This window comes from Chiroxiphia lanceolata, chromosome 2 (assembly GCF_009829145.1).
Source record: "Chiroxiphia lanceolata isolate bChiLan1 chromosome 2, bChiLan1.pri, whole genome shotgun sequence".
NCBI lineage: Eukaryota > Metazoa > Chordata > Aves > Passeriformes > Pipridae > Chiroxiphia > Chiroxiphia lanceolata.
The window spans coordinates 64224358-64239624 of NC_045638.1; the positions used below are offsets into that span (position 1 = coordinate 64224358).

General features: G+C 34.9%; 1 protein-coding gene across 3 annotated transcripts in view; it reads left to right on the top strand.

Moving 5' to 3' along the window:
- TDRD3 (tudor domain containing 3) overlaps window positions 1-15267 on the top strand; it is a 98403-nt gene that overhangs the window by 28414 nt on the left and 54722 nt on the right. For all 3 annotated transcript variants that reach the window (XR_004355676.1, XM_032680969.1, XM_032680970.1), the window contains one exon: window positions 13760-13844. Coding sequence is in view for 1 of the 3 variants with exons in the window: in XM_032680969.1 (XP_032536860.1) it covers window positions 13760-13844 (85 nt within the window). In the remaining 2 variants the exon portion in view is untranslated. Of the gene's footprint in view, window positions 1-13759; window positions 13845-15267 lie in introns of those variants that run through there.

The following is a 15267-nucleotide window of genomic DNA, read 5'->3' on the forward strand; positions in this document are numbered from 1 at the left end:
ACACAGTTGCTTGTAAGATGGGGGATTACTTACAGTATGAGACAATGTCTAACCTGAAGGGTTGCAAGCACTTCAGCGGCAAGTCTTTAGAATTTAAAATTAACTTTGAAAAGGATATAGAATGGAAAGGAAACAAAAGCAATGTATTTCAATAGGTTTAATGCAGATTATTTTGCGGGTGTAGGTAGGATTAGTCACCTGCATATCATATGAGATATGCATGAGAAGCAGTTCTGCAGAAGAATATTTGGACGGTTCTTTTTTTATATTTTGTTATATACCATACAGAGTATGATGTAGTGTCATACTGTTGAAAGGGGTGTAGAAAGCAGCTGTTCCGGTTGTTAATTATGGTGTTTGTAAGATACCTGAAAAGATTCTTTCACCTTGGTCACTGCTGTAAGGCAGTAGCTGGAGTTAGTGTCCAGTTTGGGTATAGCACTGCATGAAAGAGGGGAAGACAGAAAAAAAAGTCTAAGTAGAGAAATAATCTGACTGTAATACTTGAAGGGCAGTAATGATCAAGGTGTGGCCGAGGAACGTACATCTGATTTCTGCACCTATTTCTACATTTTCATCTACAGATTTCAGCAGATTTATTTTGCTTGTATGATTGATGTGTGTCCAATACTGAAAATAAAAAATTGAGTAGGTAAATTACCGTGACTTATAGGCTAGAATATAAATCCTGTGCATATGAGTGTAATAATACTGCAGTGTCATGGAGAATGGTGTACTTTCAAGGGAATGTTTTTTTATTGTGGATTTTTTCTCTGAGAATATTGTGAACAACCCATCTGAAAGCTGTCATGTCATATCTTGATTGTAAAGCCCTGCTATCTTACATGCCTTCTTGCATATAAGATCATCTTAGTTTTTTTCTGCAGTCCTTCAGTGTAATAATAAGAACTGTTTGGATCTGTGGGGAAGAGGAAGATAGAGAAGGGAAAGAAATAGAAATGAACCCTTCTGCCATTAAAAGTGCTATGTATGTTTATTTAGATAAATGAGGAAAGGCATCATCCTCATGAGGTAATTAAAAATGTTGAAAAGTAATAGCTTTACTTACGTTGTCACTACTTGAAGACAAAATGAACAAAACAGAGGCAGGCTAGAAAGGACGGCATTTACAGAGATCCTTGCCTTTGTAGCTGTAATAGGAAAGGTGAAATCTCAAAACATAAAATTAGATTTTGCAGAAGTTTTTAGTCGGTGTTGATGATAAACTCAGTTACTTTCCCTTTATTAGCTTTGAGGTTTAGAACACTGAAACAAAAATGTTGATTTTGATTATTAGGAAGTATTTCTAAAAACAATTTATGGACTTCAGCAGCAACAAATACTTTAATGATTATTTTATGAGGAGAAAAAAAAATGGTGATTACCTCATGGTTGTGTTTATGTTGGAGCTGCCTTTCCTTTGTCTGAATTTTGATTTGGTTAATGTAATTTACTTTTTCCAGCCATAGTTTGTGTTTCAAATTTTTAAATGTTTTCTTTTGTTTTGGCAGAGCACTAGTTGTTGTCTGATGGCAGACTTGGCTTTTCTGTGCAATGGAATGCCAGAAGCATCACAGCCTCACTTTGTACCTTCTAATAATAATTTAACATAAGCACTATAATTGTTGTATTTACCTTCATTTTATAATCTGGAAAAAAGTAGTTATAAATTACATGAATTTAGAAGGCAAACTTCAGTCTGAGCGCACAAGAAAAAGAGAAAGAGCACTAATTACATAAAAAAAAATAAATAACCAAGGTGGTTCTGGAACTACATATTGACAAATCTATGCTTATGAAGATGCAACCTAGAATTTGACAGCAAAATAACTTAAAATTCATATGGTTTTATGCCAAATCAGGAGGGGATTTTTGATAAGTTTTATGTCTTCAGTGTACTGCTGGTAATACTTAATTACTCAGTAGCCTTACTATCATCTTTCTCTGCATCCTAATTCTAATCTTGCCCTTTTTTTGTGCTGTCTTAAGTAAGAGAATGGTTTCTGTGGGTGAAAGAGTTGTGTCTGGTCAAGTTTTTCAGTGCTGACATCCAGTTAGAGACATCAGAGATGGTTATGATCTAGGTACTGTGTACCATCAAACTTCAGGCTTCTATCATGTAGTCAATTAAATACTAGTGGGATCTTAGCTTTGGGTGATTGATGGTGTTGGTAGACGGGAATGAATTGTTGTGTTCCTGCCAGGTATTGAGCAAAATGACCTTAAAAGATCCAGCCAAATAAAATTTCTAAATATCAATTGCAAAATCATGTTTGGATTCTTAAAAGTGGCTTTTATAACACTTAGAACTTGTAGTTGTGACTGCTTTGGGGGAGAGGGGAAGAATTAATATCGGTAACACAAACAGTTCATCACCTACTTATATCTGTGATAGTTTTTTACACGTCTGTTTTAGTATTGGAGGCATTAGTGATTCTCAACTACTTCCCAGTTCATTAGTTGATCAAAATATGTACTAAGTTGCTGTAAAGTTAAATTATCAATTCATTAGTTGTGTTGTAAATGCTGAGAGCTGGTCTTAGTTAATTCTTGTCTGGCTTTTTATAAAAAGCAGAGGACTGTAATCTTTCACATAATCAGCTTGATTACACAGAGGCCACATCAACAGTTTGCTCTATGTCTTGTAAGTGTTAGTAGTGGAAGTCTGCATTAAAAATTAAACAACTTGAAATTTTCAACTTTTACAACCAAAAGTTGAGTAAAGCAACACTTTTGCTTAGTAATTTTGATTTGGTTTGCTTTGTTTTGTAATATTGTGTCTTGTTTTCAAAACAGATACTAGTATTCTTAGTGATTTGGACTGCTACTGAGCCATGAGTTAGTGTCTCAAAAATAACCTCACAACTGCATATTTTTTATTAATGATAAGTTAGAGCTCAGGGCTGTGCACATTGGGTGAGGGTTGTTTTCTTCTCATTGTGCAGTGCTTTGTGTTTATTAATGTTGAAATTCACCTGGTGTCATATCCTACTACCACAGAGAGAAATGAGCTATAGATTTTGGTGTCATCTAGAACTATATAATCATCACCAATTACTACCTTGCTGTCCAGTCCTTTACCTTAAAATTTGTGATATGCAGTGCAAACCGATATCCAGTGATAACTAATCCATTAGAAGAGAGACCACTGTGTTTATACCCTTCTTTCATGTTTTAGTATGTGAGAAAGGATTCTTCTTTCTTCTTGTGCCTTAACAATTCTGTTTCTTTAAGAACTTCTGATGAGGGATCTTGCCAAAGCTATTTTCTTCATCTTTCAGAGAAGTCTAATAGCTGTAGGTGGGACATCTTCTGTCTGCCAGAAGTATTGTCTTTACCCTAGAGCTCCCAGGGTTCTCATGAGACTACAAATTCTAGTCTCTGCTATAGCTTATATGAGTTTGCTCATAAGGGTCTACATAACTCCTAGGATTTCATGTGATTACTTGTTTTAAAAATATTGTATGATGTTTTATTGTTTTCCATTCTTCTGGTAGAGGTGTTAATTTAAAACATGTCGGCAGTTCTGGATTTTGGCTCTTGTAGTGAATACTTGCTGATCCCAGTGGGTTTTGTTGTCACTGCCTTTTCTATTGTAATATGAGTTTGAGAAACTTGCTTAGATTTGTATTTGAACAAGAACTTTAGTTTGGAAAACCCCTGAATGTCTACTGTAGAGATTTAGTTTGGAAATAATGAAAAAAAAAAAAAACAACAAAACAAAACCCAAATAAAAAACCCCCAACAAAACCCAAAGGAAACCAACTTACATAGTATAACTTTTTTTTTTTTAATCGATCTTTTTGCGTCTCAGTGTTTTGGCATTCTTTGTCACCTGTCAGGATTCTTCCATCTGTTTTGAAATGTCTTTATTATTAGCTTTTATCAAATTAATCCTCCAGAATATTTTCTTCAGTCTTTCTTTTGAATTCTTTTTTTTTGGTTGGTTGGTATCGTTACCCTCTCTTTTTCCTTTGAAAGATGTTCATTATTTTTTTGATTTTAAATACAAAATTTGCTACCTCCTTACTGTTTTGTCAAAGCCATCAGGATTAATGTCTGTGGAGTAAAGTTCTCTGGGAAGTCACAAAAACATGAAACCATGTTTATTTAATTATGAAATAGTAATTCCTCACAGTTTGATTATAATTTTTTATTATGTCTTAACTTTCTGATTTGTCCTGAGCTTTTGATCTTTCTTAAACTTGGTTACCAACTCGTTCTCTCAAAGATTCTGTATGTAACTACATGGCAAAGAGAGAGCTCAATACCTTTTTAATCTTCACAATAAAAGGATAGTATTTGGATACTGAAGCAGAATAGCATTCTCAGTTTGACTCAGATGTTCCTAGCCTTACATACATGGTGGTGAAATAAGTGATTTCTGTGTCTGCTTTTCGATGTGATTGATGATTATTGTTGCATTATGGAACTTGGTTGGTTACTTCCAGTGGAGAAAGTTATGCTTTGTGTCTCCCGGGTCAATGCAGGACTGAAGAAGTAGAAATACAGTCATGAGTGAGATGAGCAAAAGTTCCTTCTAGACTGATGCTAAGCAGTGTTTTATTTGGCAGAAAATTCTGTTTGCTTTCATCCTTTCAATCTACTTCATTCCCTACTTCCTAAGAAGTGCTTCAAATTTTGCCATCTTTAATATGAAAAATTTATACTTAGATAATTTTTGAATGTAAACCACCTGTCATTTATTTTATTAGTATTTATCAGTAGCTTTTGCAATTGTTTTAAAATTTAAAACTTAATGGCTGTTTACTTATGTAAGCCTTGAGGGTAATTACCTTTACATATACTCAGTGCTGCTAATGCAGTTTAAAACTTTATCATAAATAAGACCATGTACAATTTTTTAGAACCTACCACGTGCAGATCTGGCATCTTAATTTGTAGCTTTTATCCTGTCCTTCAGTGATTTCTCACCCTGTTTAGAGATGCCAGTGAAGAGCTGAACATTACATCACTCAATGAATTTGAGTTTTTTGAGCTTTTTGAAAGCATAAGGAAGTAAGTTCAACAGCTGCACAGTCCTTTCAGAGAGTGCCCTGCCTAGGAATTTGTCAATTCAAGTGAGGCTTTTCCGCATGTATTTCTTCCTTTTCCACTTGTTGGCTTCGAAAAGAACAGTAGGTTTCCTGACACCAGCCTCTTGTAGAACTGTATGATCAGACATACTCCAGTTTCTGAGATTTCTGACTCTGGTTCAGGGCTTTGCAAGTGATTATTTTGTGATCTTCTATTGGGAACTGAAATTATAAAGGAAGGTTGGTTCTGGTTTTTAGTTCTGTTTACGTAGTTTAGAGAAAGCATTTGGTGAATGAACTATATTGTGTTTTGGAAAGAGCAGATGGAGAGTGTGAGGTTTGTGATGGTGGCATTACTGGAGATGTGTAATTTGGCTGTAAAGGTGCTATAAGTTTTATGTTTGGTTCGAGAACAAAGTTTTTCCTGTTTTCTCTATTGGGAGGTGCTTGTGAAAGATATGCTGCCAGTCTCATAGTTTTAAAACTTTTTGTGTTAAAAAAAAAAAAGTTGCATTCCCAGCAGTAGGAATTTTATAGAAGAAAATAGACTTAAAAAGAACACACATCACACTGTGTATCACACTATGGGAGGTGCTACTGTAAAGACCACACTAACACAACTGTTAAAAAGTACCTTAAAATTCACGTTCTTTGTGCAAGAACTTGATGAAGAGTGTGCTGAAAACTTGCTTCTGATGCTTAATGTAATTTTAGAGAGGCTGGAGAGGAAGAAACCCAATACAATACATGTTTCAGTAATTAAAAGGAGAAGTGTGGTGTGTGGGTCTAGGGAGGTGTGAGATAGAATGATGGACCATCGGGCTAACCTAATAATAGACTTACAGTTCTCTTTGCATGTCAAATGTATGAAAGATTAATTCTAAAACTATTACTGTTTACTCAAACTTTTGTATGAAAATGGTCCTTGTCTTTGGAAATGGATGAGAGGCTGGGTTGGTAAAGGCAACTAAAAAATCATGACAGAAATACAGACTTTGAAGCCCTTGAAGTCTTGCAGGGAGTGCCGGGGTGTCCTCTGCCTCTGACCCCTCACAGAAAACTCCTTACCACCAAATTCTGTCTCAGGACCTACTGACCCAGGGATAAGGCAGCTCTCCTCTCCTGTAGTGTTGTAGGAGAGAGGGAAAACACTGATTGTTAGGGAGAGCAGTTCCTATCTAGGTTGTTCGCCTCTATAGTGTTGGTAGGAGGGGAAGGGACTGGCTCTGCAGTAATATCAGGTAGGCTGGATGGGGGAGCAGGAGATTCCTGGGGGAGAAGCACAGTGAGTGGTTGTGTTGGGCCTCATCACCAGCTGCCAGACTTGTATTGCTTATGCAGTGAAATAATATTTGTAGTGTTTAGTATTGCATATGCTTAGGACCGCAGCACTGCTAAATTATTGGTCTTTATCCCATAAATTCTTTATCCCGTTTATCCCATTGGTCTTTATCCCATCACCCATCCATGTGATGAAGTGGTCTTTATCCCATTTGTCATGAAAGTTTCAGGTAGAAGTAACCCAGGAAGAAACTAATGCATTGATCTTGTTTAAGACAGTGCACTTTCAGGTTTTGTTTTCTTTTTGTTTTTTCTTTTCCTTTTCCTTGGCTCCAAGTGTTAGCTGTGCTTTTCTTAGGTCACGATTTTACTAATAAAATAGATTTTACTGCTAGATAATTAACTGGTTTTACTTCCTCACATTTAAAAGAAGAGGGGGGACAGCAATGAGAGTCATTCTGCTTTTATTATGTAATGTAAAAAACCCCTACCTTTTTATGTTTATTTTGTTCTAAAAATACATTAGCTTTCTTAGCTCATGTTTTCATTGAAAGTCAAGTGTCACAGGCATCTGAGAGAGGATTAGGCCTTAAATTTTGTCAGCTAAACATCTGAGAACATGAGCTTGAGAATGCATATTTTATGAGTTCCCCTCTGGGGTTTCAGCTTGACCTGGGTTGGAGGCTGCACTTAAGTAAGTGGTGGGTTGCCAGGAGTGAAAAGTTAGGTAGCTGGGGATGCAAGTTTAACCGCCTGGGGAACTGAGGTGATGTGGCTGTGCACCAGTTTTAGAAATGTCAGTAATATTTTAAAGGTAGACTTGTACCGTGGTGTCTGTTCATTGTAAAGCTTACCTAGTTGTAACCAAAATTCTGTATTTCTCAATATGCTTTCTGGATGGTTCAAATAGGTTCTTGCTAGCATAAGTACACTTAAAACTTAGTGGGTTTTTAACAGTGTTATAATACAGCACGTTCTGTTATTTTAATATTTTACTTTTGCATCTTCAAGGAGTAAAATTGGGAAACAGTTTAGATTAAGTTCCTGTAAGGCAATTATAAAACTAATTTGACCATACTAGAAAGAATGGCTATGGATGGTTCACTGTCAAAATCCGAGGCTACATGAAAACATGTTCTAGGTCATGTTTGATTTGATACTGTGATTAAACACCTAGATGATGGAGCATGAAGTGCTAAGCTCAAACACGAGATAAAGCTCCTTAGAACTGCAAAGCTGTGAGTGCTCAGGTCAGAGCACTGAAAAGTGATAGGAGAACAAAAATACAGTATATAGCAATAATCATCAGTGAAAGTACAAAATACAGAGGAAGATACACCAAATGTGCAAGGTAAGAACAAGATGTAGGAAGTAAGTCTTGAAATGCAATTGCAAAAAAAAAAAGGCATTTCTTTGTGTAGAATATTAATAGTAAAGTTGCCAAGAATATCACTTGAATCTACATTTGTCATTCCTTACAGACGTTTGCTGAGTGGATAAAGGAACAGTTGGCCTTAATTTTTGCCATTTAGTTCTTTAAATAAAAGCACAGAAGCTGAAGGGAAAAACAGTGCCAGTTGCCTTCTCAGTATTGCTATGCAGGTTAAAGGATATGGAAAAACCTTCTTGAAAATCTGATTTTCATATTTAGCATAATAATATCTTAAAATGGGGTTGTTTTTCCTTTTTAAACAGCTCTAATGATAACCTCTTAATAAAATTTGTAACATTGTAGTGTAATTTCTTTATACAACTGAAATTCAGCAAAACGTTTTGAAACCCTGTTAAGAGAACTCCCAGGTTTTTAAAATAGCTGGTACAGGAGATACGGTTTTTCTGTTATGGAACAATACTGGCACCCAGTGGTGGTCTTGTACTAGTGCATTCTTTAAGTTGCCCGATGCTGTATTATTTGAATTGTTCTCTCTTATTGTGGTGTTACCAAGTATGAGAAATTTGAGAGCTTTTGGTGATTTTTTTCTTTCAAAACCTTACCTTTTTTATGACATGATTGTATAAATCTGTTTCTGTTGCGAAGTAATGGAATGAACACTCTAGTTTTTGCATATGCACATTGAAAATAGCTATATAAAATTTACTGTAGTACTCACATGTTGTTTTGTGTGGCTGGCACTGAATCAGAAGTGGTAGTGCAGTTTATATTTGCTGCCAGTATCACAGTGATTCTCTGAAGAGTTGTGAATCTGAAATGCGTACATTTTATAGAGCATATTTATTAATATTAATTTCCCTTATTTACTTCTTTCCTTAAAGAAAACTTCTGCTTAATAAAATGTTAATTCTAGAGATGATAGGAGAAAATTACAGAGGATTTATAGAAAAATGGTAATACGGGATAGAAAAAGGATGGAAGTTTAAAGGTTTGTGTTTGTGCATGAACTGTTAATTATAATTAGAGAAAACATGCTTTTCAAGAAAGCTGCTCATGAAAAATAACTATTATTAAGAAAGTTATTTACCTGGTGGATTTAATTATAGAATAAGGCTCTGATTTTAAACCTTTTCAAGTGTGTGTGTGTGTATACAGATGCATGTTCGTCTGCAGATCAAGTGTTTGATCCAGCAGTGTAGAACAGACAAGAAATGCATCTTCCTTTGATACCACTGGTTTCTTCTGTGTTTTAGGCAGAGATGGTAATAGAGTAGCAGTACAGAAATCTGTCTGTTTAGGCCATGTCAGGTGTAATTTGTTCTTTATGAAGTAAAGCAGAACATAAAGCGAGATAAATAGAGGCACAGGTGAGATTGGTACTACAGTTATATTCCTTAGCAATGGGAAATACTGAAAAGGAGAATGTGCACATCTGTAACGTGCAAAAATGATTTTTAAACTGATCTCATACTTGATATGAAGGAGCAGTGGGAAAACAGCTCTACCTGTCACTCATGTAATATTTTTTTCTGTGTATTACAAAGGAAGAATTACTGGAATCTGTTTTTTATAGAAGTTGAATGAGAACATTTTGACAGAAAAATTGTAGATTTGGATTTATATGTGAATGGTTAACATAGAAAGTGCTGATTCATTACTAATGGCTTTGTTTTAATGTTTCTTTTGAAGGTAAGAATGCAGGTACTTCCTAGGAGATGCTTTTCTGACAAAAGCTGTTGCTAAGAGGATTGTACTGCTACATGTCTCACATGAGTGGAACCGGGCTGAGGGGGAGGACTAACTGAGATATCCCTCAGGTTTCTACAAGCATAATGCGAAGGAATTGCAGTAGAAACATTTATTTTCCTCTCTCTTCTGATTTTATTTCTCTCGAGAATGCTCCACAAATAACCATCTCAACCACTTGTGGCAGCTTTATGCCCATTTGGTTGTAAACTGTGATTTTATTTCTTTTTTCTTTTAATTTGTATTAATGTTCCAAGGCTACAGAATCCCTGTGTGACTCATGCAGCACTGCTTACTAAAATTCCCTTGAAATCATTGCAATTCTCTTCATGACTTCAAAATGTAACTTTTAAGATTGTTTTAAAATGTGCATGAAAGAAGTCTAGTGAGTACTTTATTTCTTGAAAACTAGAGTTTCTTGCAGTGTATGTTAATCTAGTTACCAGTCCTCATAGTGGAGGGTTCAGTGTGGTGGTGGGGTGTGTGTATGGTGGGGCTTTTTTTTTTGTTTGTTTGTTTGTTTTTGTTGTGTTTTTTTTTTTTGTGTTGGGGTTTTTTTGTTGTTTTTTGTGGGGGTTTTTTGTGGTTTGTTTTTTTTTTTGGCAGTGGTTTTAAACTTTCTTAAAGAAATCTGTTTATTTATTTCCTCAAAAACATAAACATCTCTTTAATATTTAGTATTATCTGCATTGTATACTAAGGAAATAATTTGTGTCATTGCTGTCAGTGTAAGATGTCAGTGGTCAGCCACTGGCTTGCCTTGGACTTCTAGAAGAGCTTTGTGGAGCTTGGCTGCTGCTCACTCAATGCTTCTCACCCATTTATTTTGTCTTTTATTTATTTACTCCTTCACTTTAAGCACAAGTGCATAATTCTGAAATGTTTGTTTATGGAAGGACAAAGGGAAGTTTGTTGATTGTGGCAGCAGCATTTTTGTGCCAGGTTATCCCCAGTGCCCCCTTGCTTTATAAAGGAAAGGTGGGGATAGCTTGGGATGCAGGTGTGGAGGGCAAGCATTGACAGAGACACTGTTTATATGGCACTGCCAGGTACATCTTGGGAATTGGGAGTTCAGGAGCACTTCAGCAGTGTGATCACTCTGTAGTTCACCTTTTGTTATCTAGGGTTAACTCCCTTTTCCTATGAAAATTTTTCTGTATAAATACATTTATTTTAAAATAAATTTTATAAAAATACTGATTTTTATTTTCTTAAATACTTTGTGGACCTGTAGCAGGAAATATTCAAACCTGAATAGTAGTTATTGTAGGAGATGTTACAGACAATGAGGAGAAAATAAATTTATTTTAAATAAGAACATTCTGTAAGGTTGTAGAGAATCTAAACATGTATTTGGAGTACTTGTTGCTGTATGAAGTAGTCTGTGTAAGAATGTTATTAGGGCAAAGTGGAAAGGAGTAGCTTGACATACACTGGTTCCAAGCTTCTGTTAAAAAAGGAGAAATCTGTGCTTTGACTAATTCTGGTGTGTAATGTTTTTTTTTTGCAGTTTGTTCCCTGGCCAGTTTCTGACTGTTTCTTACGAAACCTGTTTTTGTGTCCTGTTGCATAGAAACAACACCTGGAAAGCTCGTTTTTTATTCTGTTGAAGTACTTCAGCAAAACTTTGCTGTCAGAGTTGTTAATTTGATCTTTTTTCTTGAAAGTAATTTTGGTGCTGATCTTTTGCATTTAAGTAATTTATGCTTTCATGTGATAAGCATCTTTAAAAACCAAACCAACCAACCTCAAACTATAAAATATTCCCCCTACATTAATGTTCACAGATTTTGCTTTTTTGAAAACTGTTTTAATAACTAAGTAAATCAGGTTTTTTGCTGAAAAGCTTTGATGTTTGCTTAAATCAAACTAACAGATGTCCCCAACAGTATTTCATGGTTGGTGCCTCAGTGAGGTTGGCAGAGATTTCGGTCAGGTGGGCAATGTTTTTGCTAAGTGCTATTGCTTAAGTTAGCACAAGTCAAAAACTACTGGTCTTCTCCAGTGAGTTTCTCTTTATCCTTGTGTCTCAGAAACTTTCCAAAGTAATGAGACAAACTAAACAGAAAATTTATATATAGATTTATATATAAGAAGTTATAAACTGAAAATTTTGACTTAAGCAGAGTGGGATTTTGACAGCCGTGAGTCAGTCTTCATTTTGAGGTGAGAAAGTAAAACATGACTCAGCAGTGAATTTTGTAATAGCAGAATTTATCTTGTCCTATATAAAGTTTAATTCTAGGTCAGATTCTTGTCTATTCATTCTTTAAAAACATTTTTATTTGCTGGAAAATGATAATGCTTATGTCAAAGTACTAGGCTAAGTAACTCTGTAAGAGAAGTACAGTTCTACTAGCTTCAGTAGAACGAAGAATGACTTCATTTACATTTGGAGCAGAAGAGGAGGAAACCTTCCACAACTTACCCAACAGTCTAAAACTCAACTTATGGATTTTGTACTCCCCCTAACCCCTGCTATTAAACTTATGCTCAGTTTTATACTGAAGATGACAGAAGGTAAATGTGTAGAGTTTATGATATTGCTCTTTCTAGGAAGTCTCTTGGTGTAATTAAGCCACAGTTGAAGCCTCAAGAACAGGATAGTGTCTGTTGGTTATATCTGTTTCCTGGCACAGAGTGGGAATGCTGTTCTACTTTACCTTCTGACTCCAGCTAATGAGATCTGTTAATTCACAGTAGTTGGATAAATCTACATAGATCGTAGTACTTGAGCTCAGAGTTGCTCAGGTGGGAAATCCTATATTCCCATGCAAGTTACCAAGTCTCACCACTTTATTACTCTCAGGCATCTTCCTTTTATATAAAAAATAGAAGTGTTTCTTCTTATGCTTTTATAAATGCATTTTCTTGCCATTCAGTTCATCTGAGTTGTTTTTTTTTTTCTCTTTTCTTTTTGGTGATGGTGGCTAGTGACTCAGGATTTGCTAGATGCCAGTGTCCAGTTTGACCAGTTATATCCCATCAAGTGTCTGGGTTAGAGCACAACTGTGATCATTAATTAGTCTGGGAACACTGGGAGGACTTGAGGTGGTGATGTTAAAGTCACCTGGGCTAGAATCAAAAAGATCTGTAAAGTATACTTTCCTTCAAGTGTTTTGCCTTGTTTATATATTATTTTCTTTAAAACGAAGTATTTCTTGAAGCACCCATGAATATTTATTTTTAGTATTTCTTAATGTATATTACTCTTTGTTTTTTAAATCATTCTTCTACTATTTGGGGAATAATGATTTCTTGGTAGATAGTTATTTAAATGTTATTTGAGGAAGTACTGTGTTTCAGACTGAGTATCTAGCAAATATCAATTATTTAGTGGTTGCTGTGATGTTCTTAAATAAAATGAGGAACTGTGCAGAGAAGGCAGGTTGCCAGCTACATAAAAATGAAAACTGGGACTGCAAATAGAATATATAAGGCTAAACAAACAACAAATGTCACAATTTCTGACCACTCAAGTTAAAATTATCCTTTTTCAAAGTGTTTTTTTGGAGGTTAGAATAGGTCAGCCCTTTTAAATGGATTCAAGTAATCAATTCAGAAATTACTTAGTTTTCAGATGAAAAATATATAGTTACAGAATTTTTGCAGAAAGATACTGATTCTGGACTACCACCATCAGGCTCACAAATAGCCTTTCCAAATGTGGTCGTGAAGGAGATTTTTATTTCATCTTTTTCACTATATTTGGCTATTCATACACTGGAATGCACTTTCATTTTTATCAGTTTCTTTGTAGCCCAGGCAAGCAAAATACATTTTCATGGCACAGTGTTGTGTGCCCCAGCCCTTGAGGGATTAACCGTACAATCTTGGGCTTTAGAAATAGATATGGTTGTGTTTTGAGTGGGTTGGGATTTTTTTGTTTTTGTTTGTTTGTTTTGCTTTTTTTCCCCTTACAAATGCATGAGTGAAAGTATGCCACTTAAGTCAAGTAAAGGTCAAATGGTTGATTTTGAAACCAGGTTCCTGTAATTTGACAGGATGGGCATGGGGAGCTTAGTGTTACCCTATTCGTGATGGCTGTTGTTACTTTGTAAGTAGAACTTGTTTTTCTTGCTTGCATTTAAAAAAAAATTCTTTTGTTTAGAAATTATGGAAGAGGAAGTCTGTCTCAACCTCATCTCAGTGTAAGGAAACTGATTACATAATTGTCCAAGTATTTTTACATCTATGCTTCACCAGCAGAAAAGATAGGAACTAAAGACAATCTCATGTACAGAAAAAATGTTTGTCTAATTGATGCATCTTGTGATATTCTAATTTTTTTTTTCTTTCACAGGTATCTTTCAGATGAAGGAATTGAAGCTTGCTTAAGTTCATCTGAAAAAATTAATACAAATGATATAATCCTAGTTGCCCTTAATGTAAGTTATGATAGTGGAATTTTTTTTTCTGACAAATCATGCTAAAAATGATATAACTAATGGCTTAAGTATAGGTTTGTTTGTCTAATTAAGTGTACTGTTTTCTGTGTGATTTATGTAAAGGACAGAGTACCTATCTTTCTCCTTGTCTGTATGAATTGTGAGTTTTATTTCCAAAGTCTGAAACCTGTAGGAGAAATATTAACAGATTTTGCAGTAGGAGAATATTTTTTGTTTTATAAAATGTAAAACTAAAGTCAAAGTACAAGCTGTAATACGATTGGAAATGCTATGTATTGACATGAGTATGAAATTGTAGTACAAAATATGTTTGTTGGGATGAATAAAACATCCTTACTTAGTTTAACTTCTGGGCAAGATACTCCTTAAAGCACATTCAAACTGTACATCCTGTTGAATACATATTTAACTATAAACAGGTTTCTTGCTTTACTGTAGGAGTATGGATTAGTAGTCGTTATTCCTGACGCCAAATTAACACAGGAATATACAAGATAGAGAAACATCTTGGAAGCAATAAACCATAATACTTTTAAGTATGTGAGAAAAATGTGCATGTGAATTCCTATTTTTTCAGAATTCTAGTATATATAATGTTGGTAAACATTAGTAAGTCTACTACCTTTCTTAATCCGTGTATTTGTTATTTGTTTTTATGTATTTTATCAAATCCATACTTAGATGTTTTAAAGCTTAAATGCACTATATATGGTTTAATGTAAACTTTGTGCTTTGTAATAACTGTCTGTAGTTTCAAGGGGAAAAAAATCAATGTAGTAGAGTGCTTAAGAGACAAGTGTTCTTTCTTAATGGAATTGTGTGAGGGGGGATTATTTTGTCCATTCTCAAGATTCAATCACCAGTTGGTTTAAGGTAATACTCTGAAAATGTCCCCTCTGCTCCTTTCATTTATTCTTTAAAGCATATGTTCAATCACTCACATGTATGCAGGCACCAATTCATATAAGGAATTGGAAAAGAATTAAAGAAAAATTATAATGCAAAGGTGCAAAGAATGTAATACAAAACATGCAGAGGGTAAGCATTTGGTTTCTGGACTGTATTAGCATGCATATATATATGAGAATGCATTGCTGCTTTATAAAAAGCCCTAAGAAATACTTCTAAGTTGCTGGGTGTTACCCTGCATGTAATAATGTGCTGGAACAAGTACTGACATGATCATTTGTGACTGTTTTGTTATTTCTGGCTTGTTTGATAGATAATAAAAATGTTAACACAAGCACTCCAAAGCCCGATTTAATTCTTTATCACTGTTTTTGTCATTAAGTGGGTTGATTTTATGCCCAGAAGATTAACTTGTCTGTTGAGTACGTGGGGCTGTGTGTCTTTAATGGCAGGATAACAGTGAGTTTATATTTGACTTCTTACAAATTCACAA